General features: G+C 40.1%; 2 protein-coding genes across 2 annotated transcripts; both read right to left on the reverse strand.

The window, feature by feature from the left end:
* Positions 1 to 3,749: 3,749 nt before the first annotated feature.
* LOC122965342 (thrombomodulin-like) lies at positions 3,750 to 5,913 on the reverse strand. Its single transcript, XM_044329354.1, has one exon. The coding sequence runs from the start codon at positions 5,700 to 5,702 to the stop codon at positions 4,074 to 4,076; it is 1,629 nt and encodes a 542-aa protein (XP_044185289.1). The 5' UTR covers positions 5,703 to 5,913; the 3' UTR covers positions 3,750 to 4,073.
* Positions 5,914 to 6,618: 705 nt separating this feature from the next.
* On the reverse strand, positions 6,619 to 9,903 carry LOC122965343 (thrombomodulin-like). Its single transcript, XM_044329355.1, has one exon. It carries the CDS (start codon positions 9,704 to 9,706, stop codon positions 8,144 to 8,146), a length of 1,563 nt encoding a protein of 520 aa, XP_044185290.1. The 5' UTR covers positions 9,707 to 9,903; the 3' UTR covers positions 6,619 to 8,143.
* Positions 9,904 to 19,988: the final 10,085 nt, after the last annotated feature.

A 19,988-nucleotide genomic window follows, 5' to 3' on the forward strand; every position in this document is an offset into this window, starting at 1 on the left:
CACCACACTGACTCTCTGAGTCCCGTAAACATGCTTCCCATCTATCTTCCGTAGTCTGACGAAACCGGTCTGTGGAAAGAGGAAGTTTCTCAATGTCAATCTGTCATTTTTGGCACTTAAAAGTCAGATTGGTCTTTAGAAATGTATTCTTTATTGTCAAGTTTCACTAAATATTCACATAGTTGAAATGACAAAGCCTTATTTTTTCTCTGAAATACAGTTTGCTTTGCTGCTGTGCCAAGCTCCAGGCCTGACCAAGTCCCCCAAAAAGGTCCCATGTAACACCAAGCATGATGTCTTTACACTGGCTTCCCATCAAATTCAGGATCCAGTTCAAGATCCTTGTAAACACGTTGAGAGCCTTACATGGTCAGACACCTGCCTACACCAAAGAGCTACAGCAGCCATATAATACCAGCTGGAATCTGAGGTACTTGGGTCAGGGTTGGTTGGTTGTTCCTTGCTCCAGGCTCAAGACAAGAGGACACTTAATGAGTTTGGACAAACCAAATGCAGTGCTTTCCTAAACTCTGAAAACACTCTCATATTGGACTCAACATCTGTGAACACTTTTAGAAAGCAGCTCAAAATTTGTTTAGACTTGCTTTAGTTTAATTTGTTTAGTTTATTTCTGTCGTTGCCTCGTGTTTTTAGCTGGATGATCTGTTGCATTGTTTTTGTTTTTCCTGTGAGCACTTTGTGACGTCTGCTCTTGAAAGGCGCCATATAAATAAACTTATTATTAGTGGTTATATTCAGTTTATTTAATATTTATTCGTTTTGTTGTAATATATTCATTATTGGCAGACTGATTTAATGAATGAATGTGGAATCACGTTCACCTGAACGCGGCTTATGGTTTGATTGTTTACCGTAATGTCTAGTACATACACGCAATGCAAAACCACGTGAGGGCCAGTTTGACCACACATGTTTATCGTAGCGGAGGCTGGCATGACTGCAGGAAAAGGAGGAGTGTCGCGGTTTGTCAAACGCCCAAATATGTTCCTCTTCTTTTTAAGACAGCTTTGCTGCAGCGGAATCTCACAGCATGCATGTCATGCAAATCTATGAGGTAGTTAAAATTAGGCTGTTGCTTCACCTCCACCAGCTACATTATTGCTTAGATTAATAATAATGCACAATGGGTACTTTTACTTCTTATAGTTAAAGTATGTTTTGTTGCTAAAACTTTTACTTTACATTTTGAATGCAAGATTTTACTTGTAATAGAGTATTTTATAGTGTGTGTAGTCTATTACTACTTTTATGTAAGTAAATGATTGGAATATTTCTTCCACCACTGACTGCTACTACTTTTGTTACTATTACTACCACTACTTCTACTGCTACTGCTGCTACTGTACTATTACTGCCACTAGGCCAACTTCTACTAATACTACCCTATTTCTACTGCTACTTCTACTACTGCCGTACCACATGAGATTACGTGACACAATAATACCACAATACAGTTTAATCTATTATTATATATCATATCATTTATGTTTTTTATGAACAATCTTAATCTACCAAGTGATAACAATAGCTGTCCAATAAATGTACTAGTGAAGAAAAAAGTCCAATATTTGCCTCTAAATTGTAGTGGAGCAGAAGTATAAAGTAGCATAAAATATAAATACTCAATAAAGTCAAAGTACCTGAAAACTGAAAACCTATTTCAGGTCTGTACTTGGTTGCTTTCCATCCTAAAAATGTATACTTTGGTAACTCTTGGTCAATTTAAATTATGATCACAAACCTCAACTTCTGTTAATATCTGTTTTGATTGATTTGTTTTTGTATCTTGTGCCTTTTACTATCTGTACTTATATATTTGTTTTTTGATGAATTGTTTTCTTTTATCTTGTATCTTTTATTACATTTTAATTCATTTTAAACTATTGTAATGGTTTCTGCCTACAGATAACCGATACCCCCTGCCTGCCGGTGTGGATAAGGCACCGACAGATGGCTGTCCTCTACCTCTGACCTTGGTATTGAACATAGTCCCCAAAATCTACACGCAAGACCATCCGAACCTTGCTTAGGGAACCAGATTCAGCCTGGCCTCTATAATCACCAGCTGTCGTTGAACCACTACCGACGGGCCTATGTAGTCAGGAATTCCTAACAGCCTGGGTCACAACAAAGTGTATTGGTGCAAATAGGTATTGGAGGTTTGAGAGTACTCCAAGACGGCCTTCTAACAGTTCATCTTTAGAGGAGGCCCACTCTGACAGTTGAGGGCATTTGCCTGGTTTTATAGGGCAGCTTCGGAGCCCTGACAGGCCCTAACAGTTTAGCCAATTAAACCCCTAATAATAAATCTCTCAACCTAATTCTATTCTGAAATCATACATCTATCACATGTACAGCAGCATGTTGACCTCAGTCATTAAATCGGAACCATTACCACTCTGTTATTCAATAAACAGTACTAATTGACCTTTGCAAAATTCAATATAATTTATAATCTAAATAATTTCAAAACTAATGGCAGCCTATCCCAAAGGAGGCGTCTTTGCTTACCTGAGAGAAACCAGAAGATCTCAAGATGAGCACAAGTCAGGAGCTTTGGTTGGAGTGTATAAAAATACAAACTAGTTTTATTTGGTTTTACAAAGTAAATAATCTAAGAATGCAAAAAGTAAAATACAAAAAACTTCAGCAAAAAGTTAAAAAGCTAAAAGACTAAAGAAGAGTCTCAAAGAGATCTCAAAAAGCCTTATGGAAAAAGGAGGTCCTGCAAAAAGAAAAGGAACCTCGAGTCTCTCTTGGTCTTTCTTTTTTATAACTCTACAACTTCCTCTTATTCATATTACCACATATCGTTTATCTGCATCTATCTCCATTTAGCTATCTATCGGTTCTATCAGACTATCACTTACATCAGACTACGTGGAACTTTTGAACTTCTTCTTTTTTACATTTAAGATTAAATTTTAGGGATGTCTGCTAGGTGCAGAAAACCACAGCTTCTCCTTTGCTTCAGGTTATTTGATGGTTGTCTCTGTTTTTGATGTTTGTTTGTGTTTGTTTAAGTCATTCTTGATGGTTCAGATCTAGTTCAGTAGAAACTGCACAAATTGTTTAAATCCCCCACAAATGGTACATGATATTTAACTATGTTTAATTTGTCACCAATTAAAATGAAGTAAAATAGTCAGAAATAGGCTTGAGTAGAGTTTGTCGCGGCCACATACAGTGGAACTTCCCACACTAGCCTACTACTACTGCCTGCTGTACTATGATAATATATTAACAGCCAGCTTTAAATACAGGCCATGTATATAAATACTATTAAAACATTACAGATAGGCCTGGTTTTTCAGCAACATTTCTGTAGCCTCCTCAAACGCATACCATGATTTGAGGAATTGAGAATGAAATGTGATGCAATTAAGAAAATCTTTTCATTATACTTCACGCAATATTCCTAATAACTTGTCGACATCACCATACTGTACATCAATCTTTGCGTACGTTTGCTGGATGAGTAATGTGTGAGCAAGACTTAAGTTACGTGGGGTTTATTATGGAGACTGTGTACTTGTTTCTCCCAGTGTCCTTCCAAAAAAATATGGTCTGTGTATGTAATGTAATTCAGCCTTTTTCTCCACACGGTGGGGCAGTCAGCATGTGTGTGAGCAGAAGTCTGAGACACCCATGAAAAAGAAAACATCTCCATTCACAATTTCTTTTTTTACAATTTATTACTTTTACAGCACAAACTTTTGAGAAAACAAAGTTCTTTGTCATTTTTGTGTTACATTGCATTTGTTGTATGTGAATTGAATGGCAGATAAAACTTCATTCTTCAGTCTTCATTTCCAAAGCAAGTATGTGTATACTATTTCTGTTATCTTGTGAGTTAATAGTGACCTTATCTAATACGCCATCATCACATTCCCGTCGAATTCATCCTTGTTGTGAAATCTGCATCCTTCAAAACCTTTACAAAACTGTCACTGTAGTTGTGTTTTCGAGGCTTGACCTGTACATTCACATGTCGTGCTTTAAATGTCTCTTGGAGGCTTTTATTTATTTATTTATTTATTTATTTATTCATTTTAACTCATGTCACTCGTCACATGATGTAAACCGTGAGCCTCACCCTCCGAAGCTTTTAGCGCACCGGCGCTCTCCATCTTTCCTCTACTGCGGAGGAAGTGATGAGCCAGAAAGACCACCAGTACAATAAAAAAGACAGTGCACACTATTATCCCAACGAGACCCCCCACTGTCACGCCAGAGGGTCGCCGTGTTGGCTCTGGATTTGGCACAAATGGTGTTGGTGCGAAGGTACCTGGAGCTGTGGAGCTGAATTCATAATCCTCGACTTCTTTGCAGTTTACCTGGTCAACTAGAATGTATCCTGGTTTGCAAGAGCACAGAAAGCTGCCAAATGTGTTTTCACAGCCTTGTTCACACTGATAAGAGGCGCATTCATCTATGTCTATGCAAAACGTATGGCCAACTCTTTCCTCTGATATGTAGCCGTCAGGGCAGTAGCATTGGAACACATTATTATGGTCGCATACCGCGGGGCATTCCTCATCAGGGCAGTGGAGTTTACACTTATCAGGTGACTCTGGATCCACTTTATATCCTTCACTACAAGAGCAGTTGTAAGTACCAGGCCAGTTGTGGCACTCGTGCTCGCACGGAGCGGATTCGCACTCGTTCACGTCGACGCACAGTCCACCGCGCGGCTTGAATCCATCCTCGCAGACGCACTGAAACCCGCCAGGGGTGTTGATGCACTTGAAGTTCTCCCCAGGACACTGACGCTCGTCCTTGCAGTCGTTGAAGTCCACGCACGACTTGCCGTCCGGCGCCAGCTTATAGCCTTCGTTACACGTGCACGAGTGGGAGTCACCGGTCTTGTAGCATACATGCTGGCAGTTCAGTTGCAGGCACGGGTCGTCTGTCGCAACCTCGCAGGTGACTTTATTCGCAGGGTTGACAGTTAGTCCCTGCTCGCAGTAACAGGTGGGATCTTTGTTGGAGTCCAATGCGCATTTGTGTTCACAGCCACCGTCTAGGATCTCGCAGGTCCATGGCGCCTTGAGCCACTGTTCGGAGAAGCACACGTATTTGGTCTCGGATGGCATCTTTATAGCGGTGCTTCCTTGGGGCAGAGACAGCAAATCCTCACCCTCAAACCCCATGAGAGTCCTGTAGGTCACAGACTCGCCCGGTGCAAGCACTAGACGTTTGCACGGATTAGTCAAGCTGTGCTCACAGAGAAACCCGTCCGTTTGTTCGCCGCAGGGTACTTGGATCCATTTGAAACCGTCCTCTTCGGAAACTGAGACGCAGCGTGGAGAAGAGCAGCTGCTGTTAAAATTCTTCCAATTGAAGAAGTCACTTTCACTGTCATTGGTCACCCACTTATAGCCTCTCAGCGCAGCACCATTTTTTGGACAGCCGGTCGGTCGATGCAAACCGATCCAGTAGCGTCCCGTAAGGTTCCCCAACAAGAGAGGAAGAATATCATGAGATACAGACGAGCGCACTGTCATTAAGTGGCCATTTTTCTCTCTGCACTGATGCTGAGCGGTTGTGAAATCGCTGGGATCTTCAAACACCGTGAAACATTGGTTCCCAATGCAGTACCCGTTACTCGGCTGTATCCCGCCGACTCTTCCCATCAGAACAGTCAACACGACGACAAACAGTCCCGTAGCATCCTTCATATTTGAACCTCGGTTGTGTCCGTTTAAGTTCTTGTACGTTCCAGCAGCTTACACGCTTGTTTGTATGAGTCAGTGTTTAGCTCGCCTTTATAACCCCCCAACTCCATGTTAGTGTCCCGGTGGAGGAAGGAAGTCGTTCTCAGGGAGCCGCGCTGCTCACTGTCTCACCACAAACTTTCTCTTCACCAGTTACAGCACGGCGGACCACATCCCCAAATTACGCACGGCTTTTACGCACGTACGCACAAGGCCACGCGCACGTACGGGGGCATCTACCCAACACCCCCCATTTGCAGTAGCCCCTCCCTGTGTGTGCAGCCAACCAGCTCCACTCTACACAAAATGTCAGTCTCAACTTGTCGTTTAGTTTCATGGTCAGTCTTTAAAACCCCCCTTTTCTTGAGGCGAGGTTAAAATGTACAGCTGAAACATAATTACACTCTTTCTAACGCATTTTCTGAGGATGAACGTCATTATATCTCAAAACAAGCAGAATAAGGAAGAAGTTAACACAATGAAAATCTTAAAACATATTGAAAACATTTGTTTTTTCATCATTTGAGACAACAGGTGTAGAAATACAGTAAGTGTAGCTATTTTTCCAAGATTAAATACATCACTCTCTAATGTGCGTATGTGTGTACTATAGGGGCTGCAGCCAACCCATGTACAGTGTGTGATGTGACATATGGAAAAGGGAGGAAACAGATAACAATGGAAGGGGAAGGGAGAGAAAGGGTTGGATGGGTGTTTGCAAGTTTTGCCTTCCATTTTTTTTTTAAGAAACATTGTAAGTGTTCAGCTTCAACATCCAATTCATGTATATTTATCTACATAGTTCACTGTAGCCGGTCTCTGATGCTTCTCTGGTAACTACAAAGCATGAAAGCATGAAAACAAAGAGCAAAAAAACAACTTTTATGCTCCAATTTTTTATTGTTTTATCATTCAATAGTGATACATTCATCAACAAAAAAAGCAAACATCGCAACAAGTGTAAGCTTGCAATAAGCCTGTCATACAGACATACAGTATAATGACCGAGCACAAATGAATGAGGCACAATTGTGTTTTCATACAGTGATGGCCTCCATTATATAAGTAGATCATAGCAGCACAGTTTTACATTCATGTTTAATTGATCTATTAAAGCCTGCAGCACAGCATCTGTGGCTCTAAGACCAGTTTGTTTATTATACAGTAAAATTAAGAACCTTCAACCCCATGCAAATGTCAGTGGAAGCGACTTACAGCCGTTATAACACCTCAGAATAATAAGTGAATACGGTAGCATTGCATCTCTAATGTTCTGATGCATAAAAAACAACTAAACTGTAATTCCTTTCAGCTTTAAATGACCCCCGTTTTATTCGCTATCAGCAATACACCTTTAATGGAGTGTGGGGGCTCCATGTTAACTGTTTTCCCCCAGAAAATCAAGCCCTGAAGAATCATGGGTTAAAGTTCAGATATATGAGAATATGGATCATTCAGAAAAATGAAACAGCTTCACTCTGTCAGTGTTGTTGGCATTTAGAAATACTGACTGATTTGTCTGTTTCAAAACTAGATATAGTCTACTGTATATCTAGCTGAAACGTCATAAATCCAAACCCATGAAATACAGATATGTATCATGAGCAAATCAGTCATTACGAGTCATTGTGTCCATGAAACCCACAAAGACACTAACAATGTGCATTTGACCTTAAAGAGAACTCTTCTTCTGGCTCCTTCTATCAACTCTAAAGACTTATAGTGTTATTTTATCAAAGAATAAAAACCATAAAGACCTTACTGAAGTAGTTCATAAATATGTCAATAAGAAATATGTGGAATATGACATTATTTGTACTACATGAAAATGCAGTCAAGCAAAGACCAAGGCACTCTGTTACATTAAATGACTAAAACCGAGGGCCGTATTTTTGAGATTAGTGTTCTTTAAATTTAAAGTTTACACTGATGGATTTGTCGCATGTTTGAGAAAAGTACACCATCACTGGAAAAAAAAGTGTACATACCAACTTTTAGTACCATTACTATTAGACTTTTTCTGTGTAACAGCATCTCATTTGTCACATCTTACTCTAAGGATAGATCCAATTGAGAAAAAAAGCCACCAATTTTCCTATTTTGGTAACAAAAAGGTAAACTAAGAACTCTTGTAGGTTATAATCATAAAGCAAACAAACCCCAATATAAAAGAGAAAAAACCCCATTAAGAAAACATTAAACTGTTAAAAATCCTCATATCTTTATGGGCATTCACTGCTATGATGTATACAGTATGTGGTTTATTGAGTGTCCCATTAACCCTGCCTATGGATAACTGTGAAGAAGTCCTATACAGTAAATGTGCCGATTCTGAGGAACCAAAACAGTGCAATGTGACAAAAGAGGAAGGTCGAAAAGCAGCATATATGTCTTCATCAGTGTGGTTAAAGTCTTTGTGAGTCGTTTTTAAACTGTTTGTCGAAGGATAATCTCTTATACGTCTCCGTGGTAACCTGCTGCAGATAGAAAATATCCATATCTGGCCTTTTGAAGGAGGAAAGCTCAAGTTTGCCGCAACGTTTGACCACGTATCGGACCGCGCAACACAGTAGCACTGCGCTCATCGCGAAGAACAAGGTTATACCCAGGATGCTGCCGGTCTTGACGTAAGACGGTAGTGCGGCTGGTTGTGCACTGGCTGGTGGGGCTGGTGGGGCTGGTGAGGATAGTGGAGCTGAGCCCGATCCATCATCATCATTGTCCTCCGTGTCTACACACCTGAAACTACCAAATAAATTTTCACACCTCTGACCAGGACAATGTTCCTGACTGTCACATTCGTTGATGTCGGTGCAATAGACGGTGTTGTTTTGAAGGTCCTGAACGTAGCCTTCAGGGCAGAAGCAACTCGGGTCCCCCTCGGCCTGAGGGATGCATCTGGCCAGGCAGTCTCTCACGGTGCAGACCATCTCACACTTGGTGGGGTCCTTCGGTGATACCCTGTACCCCTTGCGACACTGACACTCATAAACCCCGTTGGATTTTTCACAGTCGAGGTGCTCACACAACATACAGATGCTAATATCCACACACTTTCCATCCTCTTCGATGTAGCCATCTTTGCACTTGCACTCATAACTTCCCTTGGTATTCTCACACTCCTCACCCTCACCTGTGCAGGGGCTATTCTCCTCGCACTCATTAACGTCCACACAGTTCTTCCTATCCTTCGCCAGCCTGTAGCCTTTCTCGCACCTGCACACGTGAGTGTTGCCCTCCTTATGGCACTGCTGCGCACAGTCGGCGCACGGACCTTTGATGCAGGTGATGCCGTTGGGATGGAGAGTTTGTAAGGCGGGACAGATGCAGGATTTTGATGTAGAATTGCAGTCGTACTCACAACCGCCACCCAACACCTCGCAATTCCAGGGAGCCCGCAACCATTTCATTCCGAAACATATATGCTTCGTGTCCGGATATCTGTCACCAATCTTTACCACTACGGCGGTGGTTCCTTGTGGAAACACCTCCGAATCCATCACCTCGAAGTTCGTATTCGCGGTAATGTACTTCACCTGTGCGCCCCCGCCTGCCTGCACGGTACTGCAAGGCTTCTCAAATGTAAATTGGCACAGAAACCCGTTCAGTTTCTTCTGACACGGCTCCTGCTGAACTGTGACGTTAAGTCCCATCGGCGCGGAGACTGACGTACAGTTCTGGCGACCTCTTGCTGCTTTATCCGCGGTCGATCTGTTGCCAAGCGGTTCCAGCCAGTAAGAACCGCGGAGCCCGCGGACTAAACTCTCCGACACATGTGTCGACATTGCCTTGATCAACTCTCCGCTATAGCTTTTGCAGCGTTGCTGCGCGCCTGAAAAGTCCATGGGATCCAGGAAAATTGCAAAGCACTGATTCCCTTCGCAAAGTCCGTGCTGCGAGAGGACCGTTTCCTCCAGTCCGCAGAGGAAAATCACACAAACAAGTAGTGCGTTTGTTGTAGGAGTCATGATGTCGATGTTTGAAAAAATGACGATGGTGATAAACCTCTGTGTTCGACGATCCGAAGCTGGTATAGTGACTGAAAGCTCCACATAGTCCTTATTTATACAGTACAACCGTATTTTTTTTTGTCGACCTACAAGGAAGGAAGTTCGTCCTTTCCAATGGTTTAGGCCCCGGTCTGCTTACTCAACCCCTACGCTGCCCAAACTCCTTATCTCAAAGAGACGAGGCCATCAAAACACACACACACACACACACACACACACACACACACACACACACACACACACACACACACACAGTGCGCGCACGTGCACTTTTAATAAGAAGAGGATGAACAAAATCCCTCCCAATCCAACCCTTTCCCATGGGTGACACTTTCCTTACTTTCCCTTTCTCCCCTCTCCTATGATACTCCTGCCGAAATCTCGTTGGATGAGAGATCTGTCAAAAAGAAATGAGTAAATAAATCAATAAAATGAAATAAAAAAAGGACATGTAGGTTATAATCTTTACTCGTATTTCTTGTCACGATATGACGTATGTCGTATTGTTTGTTGAAGCAAATTGTTTATTGTAAAAACGATCTCCTGTATAGCTTTCTCCGTTTGAAATGAAATATTAACAAGTTAGGGAGCTCCTGCTTTGGTGAACCTACAGTTTAAAGAGTGTCAAGAGAAATATATGCTGACACTAATTTCATGTTTCAGTTGAAAAAATATTATCATCCTGGCAGGATAACTGAATAAGAAAAGTATGGAGACAGTTGAAATAAGTTGGTATATTGCGGGCAGGAGGGTATTTTCAAGTGACCACATAATATAAATCATTGGATTTCACTTAATTACTCAACATCCTGTTGAATATACATTTTAAGGAAATCAAGATCAGAGCAGCTTTGATGTGCTCCAGTACATGTTCCTCTTACTTCATACATTTTTATTAACAAATTAAGATTTTTACATATAAAATATATGATCAAATCACAAAATATAAGATGTTGTCATATTTTAAGCTACATTATTACATAAAGTTGTCAGATTTTGCACCATCTGGACCAGATACAGACTTAAAAATGCTGCTTACATCTAACAATCAATAATTTAACACAATGTAGGGGAACACTGCTGCAAATTTAAACTTTGTCTTTATTAGTGGCCTTTACTGCTTACACTTTCATACTTCCAGTTAAAGTTGCACTGATCAATATTTTTGTATTAACAGCTCATCACAGGTGTTGCTTGAAGTGACGAACCCACAGAGAATTATCACCAAACTTGCAATTCACCTCTGCTCTATGAAGCATTTTAACATCTTTCAGCTCATTTTTTTTTGGTTTTATTGCCCGCAACTTTACTGTTTTGGTTCAGTCTCACTGCTCTCATCAATCTCATTTCCTCAGACTAGCTGGTGTACACAGAGTGCAACATTTAAAGAACCAGATATTTCCCTCGGTAGTTGTTAGAGAGCAAAATAGAACTAGAAGAGAGACAGACTGAAATCAATCAAAAGGCCAAAACATGAGTCCAAATGAACACTAATGTTGTTCCATGTTTGCTGGATGTATAAATAGGGGAACTGTTTGAGAACATATTACTATAACAAAATGATGATATGACAATACTGTGTTTTCTGCTGTTTCTGCTGCCCCCAAGTGGACAGAATGACACATTGGAGCGTTTTCTAATCAGGTACCTCTTAAAGCAGTAAACATAGTTTGTCAAATCACTGTTAAAAAATAATTAGGTTTTATGATGTGACAACGCTGTGGTTAGGTTAGTTGCAAAAACCATTTGGTCAGGGTTAGGGCAAGATTGTGGTTTGGGTTAAAATGATCACTTGAAATGTGATGTGGATTAAAGTTACTACTTCCTTAAAGTTATGCAAGTTTCATCATCATGGCAAGAATCATAGTTACGTTTTTTTTAAAAACTGTCTCGATTTGCGGTTGCAATCAGCGGTCTCTTGCAGCAAGGTCCACCAAGTCCAATTTTTGCAGGTTAGGCTCTAACTATCCACCTGACCTGTCACCTCTGAATATGGAAATTTGTCACCTCATGTAGGTGTCATCCAAACGGCGTCGCTCAAGTATAACTATAGGTCGTTTTTGGCGACTGATATTACAATCTATTGTATTGTTTTTCTTAGGAGGACAGGCTCCTTCCAGGAAAGACACTGATTCATGGTTTTGGTAGGTGGACGAATTTCCTTTAGGTATAATAATAACCACGATGGTCGCCACACTATTGTCCAACTTATTGTCGATCTAAATCAATCATCATTGTTAAACCGTTCAATCACCTCTGTGGGGCTGGAAGAGGAGGAATAGAGCTGCCTTCTACTTTCCTCAGGGGGGGAAAATGACTGGACTGTGAAGAGGAAGTAAGAACAAGAGGCCACATGCCTCCCATAGACACAGGGGCAGAAACAAAACGTGATGAAAACCACATTACGTAAATCAGTTCTGCACACTTTAATTACTCAAGCTACTGTGGACTTTTGGTTGGAGTGGAAGTGCAGGAATGTGATCACGTCCGATTGATACCCTCCCAAAGTGACAAATAGTGAGTCAGTGGATGTAACGTCAGATGAACCATATGTTTCAGTGTAGTAGAGTAAGGAAATTAGTTTCTAAATGAGTACTAGCTGTAACCAGAGCAGAGTCTAGATTTGTATTCTGATACCCGAAAATGGACAAATCACTTTCATAACAAACATTTTAGCACTGTGCACGTTTTATTGTGGCGATTGCTATTTCTGTGCCTCCTTGATGAGAGTGGGTGTGGTGGGATTGAACGGGGTGGAGGGGATGTGACCGAGGTATGCAGGGAAGGGAATTCTTTGTATATGCAGTGGAAACAAAATAATCAGTTCATTGGTTGTTTTTTTTTTTCAATTTTAACATTCTGACTGTTGCCAGGATCCATGGCAGTGGGTGGCACGGGTTCAGTCCAATACCTTTCGCTGTGTGTCACATCTTAATATGAGGTCTTGGTGACACAACCCAGTGCGGTCAGTCTCCATAAATATTATTTATCTGATATCGTATCTATCTGTACTGCCCACAGTTTACCCAGTTTACCCAGGGGAGTTTTCAAGATGTGCCTTAAGATTGTTTGTTTCTCGGAAACAAAAGCCTGTTCTTTCCAGGCGTCACTTTCACTTTGTTTTCACAAAGAAACTATGCAACATGGTCACTTTGACAAGGTTCGGTGTCAGTGCCACTAACAACATCCTGAGTACAGCCTTGTTTTCTGTTCAGTTTTTGTGACATTGCTTCATACATGTGGACCTTCTTGTTAAAGCAGCTCCCCTTTGCCCGCTCATTTCCTGCCGCCTGATATATGACCAAATGTTAAGGTCAGCTGTATTATCTTGTTGGTACAGCGCAGTGAAAACAAGGCACATGCAGTTATAATACCTGTCTGTGTGAATCTGCCAGACCCCCCCTCATCAATAACATCAATCAACTGGCATCAATGCAGAGTTTTCCAACTCTTTTTTCGACCTGTAGTCTTTTTCACAGCAGTTGCCAATGGTGTTACGATACGGCCAGGGACTACAGAGAGTGTGTGAGAGCAGTCACCCTGCCAGAGGAGGAAAAGGAAGGCGTTTCCATGTCCTTGATGAGGATCAAAGGAAGGAGACGTGATGTTAATTTAGCCGCACACACACACACGCACACACACGCACACACACACACACACACACACACACACACACACACACTCAGACGCCTGCGTATACAGATAGAGGCACAAAAAAAGTAGAAGCTGATATAGAAATGTGACTAACCTCTGTTACAAAAATACACACACACATAGGCGTTAGACTTTGATTTATTCCTCGCCCTTTGTCACCCTCACCCTGAGGAATTGACTAAGCTCTGTCAATATTTCATAGGGTGGCACCGGTGGAAACACACACGCACACACACACACACAGTATGGAAGGTGAGAGGAGTCATGAAAATACTTGACGTGCACACATGTGCCGTAGTGCTCATGAATCAACCCTACTACATGCACATGTATATTCATCTGCATCTTAATCTTTTTTTTTCTCATTAATACACATAAACGTCCACATGTGTGTGAGCCTTCAAACGTAACAGCAGAATATCTCCTGTTTCCTGCAGGAAGGGTTTTTATTACATGACGCATTAAACATAAAAAAATCTGGGTCATATTTACTAAGTTTATCACTTTGTGATTTGACATGTGTAATATTCTATCATATATCCATACAGAGACTTGGAACATACAGGCTTCAGTCACTGAACATCAGTAATGTTTCTAACGTTTCTTATATATGTTTTATTGTACCTACTCAACAGTGAGTTAATTATATTTTTCTCAGTATAATATTTCTGGATTATTGGATTGGAGACTATAAAGGCAGGTGTGCCTAACAATGCAGAGTGAGGGTCTCTGGCACAACTTCACCTGCTTCCAAGGTGCACAGAGAAGGGAAATAAGTCTAGAAAGATGAGAACTCTTGCAACACTTATAGTATGAGGAACAACTTTATAAGTTGACCGACGCGTTTCAGCTTGTGGCCTTCATCAGGGATGACACATCTGTCAACTAATAAAGTTGTTGATGAGGGAGTTCTCATCTTTCTAGGTGTGCCTAGCAACCCATGGTGAAATATCAAAACACTCTAATCTTACCATCGGTAAATGATTAAGGAGAGGGAGACAGCTGTGTGCACCACATTCTCAGGGTGAACTCTGGTTTTGTGCGCAGTCGATTTTTGTTTTACGCACACGGTTTAAAGCTATAAACGTGCTGGAGATAGTTAGATAACTGTGGAAGAACAGACTCATATCGAACGTGTGCATTAATGAATTGATTTTTTTTATCAACATCCCAAACTGTGAATCTGTGTTAATGTGTGTTTCATTTAAATTCACAGATTTAGTATAAAAGTTGGCAGCGTGTGATGCTGAACTTGAGTTCTATCAAAAGTTAACTTTATTATCACACTTAACATTTGAGTGTAGTAGTTCTGCTTTCTGTTGAGATACAGAATAAAATGAAGGTGAAGCCACTCCGGGTGAGTGAAAATGAAGCGATAACGTTCGAACCATTTCTGTTCTAGTTTTCAACCAACAGCCAATTGATTCTACCAATTTATTCTGATGAGAAAAATAAAGCCCCAATACAGAGACAGGATTAGTGTCCTCTACATATTTATACCCATGGTGCACACTAAAACCATCTTTTTTTTTATGTAGGCTAACTTTTCATTTACTTTTACAATAAAAAGATGAAAAGACCATCCCTTGTTCTCTGGAAAAAGTCATAACCCTTCGCCTTTTCTGTCCCCTCAGGGTTCAGTCACTCAACTTCCATATGATATTACTAAAATGTCTCGGCAAGGAAGGTGTCCTTATATGGGTTATGATGCCATCTAAGTCCGGGGGAATCCTTGATGCTCTATTCCACTGTGGAGCTGGCTGTTTTGATAGATTGATGAGAGAGACTCTGGACAGGATGCACACTGACAGTCACTACAAGCCTATAAAATTACACTGAGAAAAATAGCCACAATAAATAAGTAGCTACAATATAAAAGTATGCCAATATGACAATAGATAGAATATCATGTGTAACTTCCATTATGATGTGGTGATGTTTCAAGTAACGTGGTATTTTAATGACTCCTGTCAACACGCCCACACACACCCAAATACAGAGGGCATGTGACCTGACGGATGACCTATCCTTTGCCACACATCCTTTCCAGAGAGTGGTTCGTCATTATGTAAACACATACACATCAAAAAAGATCTCGTGATTTTTATTTCACTAGTACAACTCCGGTTTCCTGGGAAAAATAACATTTGTACAACTCGGAGTGTTTTTTCTGTATCTGATACAGTTTATATAGTGGAAATTTTGACTTTAGGCAGAACCTTTTCTGTCATACTTTATTCAGTTTTGCTTGAGTTTTAGATGGTTTTGTAGGTTGTGTGTCTATATTAATATACCACATTCTCCTCTATATAAAATCCCATACACCAGTTAATGTTTCCTCCCATCATCGGCCATCACAGAAACAGGCCTCGGACAGAGGCAGCTCTGTGATAGCTTCCTCGTTTTCAAGCAGAGGAGCATGTTTGCTTGGTTGCATGCCACATTTTTGGATTACCATGCTTACAAAGTGATGATTGATTGAATATAGAACTGTTTATAAAGCACATATAAGACATATATGATCATTTTTTAAATTTGTACCATTAAACTCACCTCACTTCTGCTAAATATGGGAGACGTCCTATGGATTTATATGGTTTTTAATCTCTACATTTAGTCTCATTTAGTTGATATCCTAGAGCTCGGTTATGAGTAAGAACAATTAATACAATACTTTTGAACACAGTAACTTCCGATAGGAAAGCTTTGAGTCACCGTCAGTGACTAGTACAGCAACTACTATTATTACAGTGACATGAAGTGAGCATTTAAAACATTTCTTCAAGTTTAATATGTTCATCGTTATCAAGATCCAAAATAAGATGTGCCTCATTTACGGTTAAATGGTTGCTCACTGCGGTTATCCAAGAATAACATGTGAGCAAGCTGGAGGAACTTCGATAAATTGATATACTGATGAAACAAAACAGCAAGAAACGATCAGTGTAATATCGAGCCATGCTGTATCCAACATGATATTACTATGAATATTTATTATATTTATAGGCCTTCTGTGTTGGATACATATTAACATTTATCAATATATCACAGTACAGCCAACGTATGTCAATAGCAATTAATCAAACTGATATTCAATGCAATAAATTGTGTCCCAAAGGTATTTTTTTGGAAGGCCTGTTTTCTTCAACTTAATTTGTAAAAGGAAACCAGAGCCAGAAATTATTTATGCAACCATTTCCTGTGTGCTACTGAAAATCTCTTTCATAACCGCAGAGAAATAAACTCCAGAAAGAAAATCCATCATTGTCAGTCTTACAAGAACCGAGAATTTCATCCCGATATGTGAATCTATTTTTGTTTTACTTACCTGCTACGGCATCTTATTTTGGTCACTAGTATAATAATAAACCTGTCTTGGAAAACTGACGTACAGTATGAGTTTATAACCTTCTTCGTCTTCGTCTTTTGTTTTTCGAAAACACTGTGTGCACTTTCATTGTTGTCCATATCCCAAACGGAGCGGGTCAGGATGAAAACAGAGATGTAACAGAGGACAAAGTTGTAAAATATTCTGCTTGTTTGACCTGAAATCTTGTGCTATCACCCAAGACTCCCGAGGGGGAATTTCCTGCCATTGAGACAGTGGATATACCTTTCCCCTCCTTGGGCGTCAACACAGGACATGATTTACACCGCGAGTATTTATCTATGTGTCTCAGAGGGTGAAACACAATATCCTCACAGTAAGTTCCTCACAGTAAGTTCCTCACAGGTCGGTGAAGGTTGACAGAGGAAACCAAGACGCACCCTTTGCCAAAATATCAAAACCACTTCCCAAGAAACGTTGGTTTGAAGGAATGTCAACATAATTTTGACATGATTTTGTAAACATTACTTAGGGAGTTGTTAGGATTACATCAGGTTTATATTTTTGAACTGGGTCTTGAATATCTTTGCACGATTTACAATTCAAAAAAGTCCTTATTTATCTTATACTGACCTTTTATACTGACTCTTCAGTTCAGCCTCTGTCTAAAACAGGCCGTTTTAGCTCCTGTCTCCTTCTTTTTCTTCTTTTTGTTCCAAATGTCAACCTCTCAAATACATCTCTACATGTTGGAGCCGAAATCCAATACGAAATATGTGACTGGACAACACGAACAACCCGCAGAAAAAACCTAAGCTAACTATGCTGTTAACTATGCTTTAGCTTGCAGCTGCCCAATCTAAAGCGAGAACAATGCCTTGTTAGGGTTAATAAATCCTTTGTTCTGCACTTATTAACACTACTATGCTTTTCACAGCTCCTCCATCTGGAATGAGAGCTACATGTTGTCAAGGTTGGTAAAATGTGAATAAAAAATTACATATAAATACAATGTTTTAGCAGCAGGGCCGGCTCTAGGCTAGATCAGGATTTGGTGACCCCGAATAATTGGCTGAACTTTCCTGCTTCAGAGAGTGGTGTACATAAGATGTCCCTTCTCCAGCATCTGGGAGCTTCTGCAAATATTTCCTAATTGCATCTGGACACTTTTAGAGTAGATAGATACAAGCAAAAACATACAAGCAACAGCAGAGGAGGACAAACAACTGCTGCAGCCTGTTGCACCAGCTGTGTATAAGTTCGGTCTTAGTTCAAGTAAATTATTGCTAAGTTGTGATTAATGCATTACTGAAACAAAAGTGGTTAGACCATGGAGATAAGTTACAACATATCTCTAAGTAAGACCTAAATATTTACACACATGGCCCAAGGGTCGGTGTAAATCAAAAAATGTCACAGAACTCACTGATGCTAAAACAGCAGTTTTTCTGCCACACAGCATAATTTTTTCATTACATTACTACATTTATTTGACAGCTTCAGTTACTTTTCAGATGAAGATTTAACACAATAGATAATATAACAAGCTTTTGACGTCTTACAAAAAGCAGTGTGTAGTCGGGGTCACATGTCAGATGTCTATGAGTTGTTAACAGCTCCACCAAATAGTGATTTTTCCCTCTAAACTTCTCACATGCTTTCATTTCAATAAATGTTCAAATGATCTAATATTTCACCAAAAAACAAAAAATGTTAACATGTTTCTTAAAAGTGCTTATAAATGTCTTATAATCTAACAATAAATGTGTTTATGATGCTATTATTAACAATTACATAGTCTTATTAACACATAATAATTTTAATAACCATCTTATAAGGACTTATAAGAGCCTTATTACCTATTAACTAACATTTATTACAAGGACCTTAATATAAAGTGTTACCTGGCCGTTTATGGGCGTGTACAATGAGTCGCTGTCAGCTCGTCAGCAAAGTAGATAAAAACATTGCAAACAAAGCGCTCAGCGCAGGTTGAAGCCCTGGTTTTTGACTTGCAGGTAGAGTTTCTACATACACCATGTTTAACATAACATCCAACATCATAAATCATCATATAAATAACAGAAAATCACACAAAGCATGATACGTCCCCTTTAAGATTAGTGAAAGATTGTGGTTATGGTTAAAATAAACAAGCACTAACTAATGTTAGGAGACAGGAAGTGAACAGTAGTCTAGTGTCAGATGCTTTGTTTGCCTATCTAACCACCACCAACCTCCTGCAAGTATATATATAAAAAGAAACGACAGCTATTATTTGCACGGCTGTAACTGTTTCACCAAACGATCAATGCTGTCACTTCTACTTCACAACATTAGAAAAATAATAGGCAGCGTCTACTGCAATATATATCTGAGAGTAGATGCAGAACAGGACGGTTATAGTAGATGTTAATGACTGTCACACTGCAGCTGCTCTCTTCATGCCAGAGTTAATCGCTGGAATCTACTGAATTGAACAGTCCTCATCTCACATAAAGCCCGATTATTCGCAGTTGGTGTGTTTTGGCTTTGAGAGAAGCAGTGAACATGCCAAATGGAGGAATGTATTCTCCTGGAGACACCAGAGCTCCTCTCCCGGTCCTAACATCACCTCCTCCATACAGGAAATCACAGCAAGAATTTGCAGTTTATTGCCTGTTTTCATTTACAGCTTGGAAAACAGTAGAGAGGCATGTTCAGACACAATGTAGACTTATTGGCACAAGTAACTGTTCGCTTCATTTCCTGCTATTGTGCTTCATGTTTGAAAGGAGCAAAGTAAGCAGGTGACTGAACACACTTTCTAAAAGCTTCTATGAAACAAATAAAGGAACACTTTACAAGCTGAAAACTCTGGCCGTTCTTATGTGATGACAGATGCAGATGCCCTGAAGATAAAGTATCTGACCTACTATAAAACTAACAAATACACTGAGGATTCCCCAAAAACTCCACAATAAATATATAATATATGTAATATCTTCATATAAGCATTCATAGAAACACTGTTTGCAATTTCTAATTTCATTCAATTCATAAAGAAATGCTGTCAAAACTACTTTTTTTCCAGTTTTAGTTCAGTTATTGGGGTTAAAGTGAAATCATGTAACTTTTGAAATAACATAATGACGTTACAGCCTTGTGGTCTGGAATGACTATTAGCTCATGGTGACTAATGTTGGTTAATGTTAGCAAACATTTGTTAGAATCTGTTGTGCAACGTCACACCTGCGTTTGATCACTGACGTTATCTTG

Source organism: Thunnus albacares, chromosome 16 (assembly GCF_914725855.1).
Source record: "Thunnus albacares chromosome 16, fThuAlb1.1, whole genome shotgun sequence".
In the NCBI taxonomy this organism is placed as follows: domain Eukaryota; kingdom Metazoa; phylum Chordata; class Actinopteri; order Scombriformes; family Scombridae; genus Thunnus; species Thunnus albacares.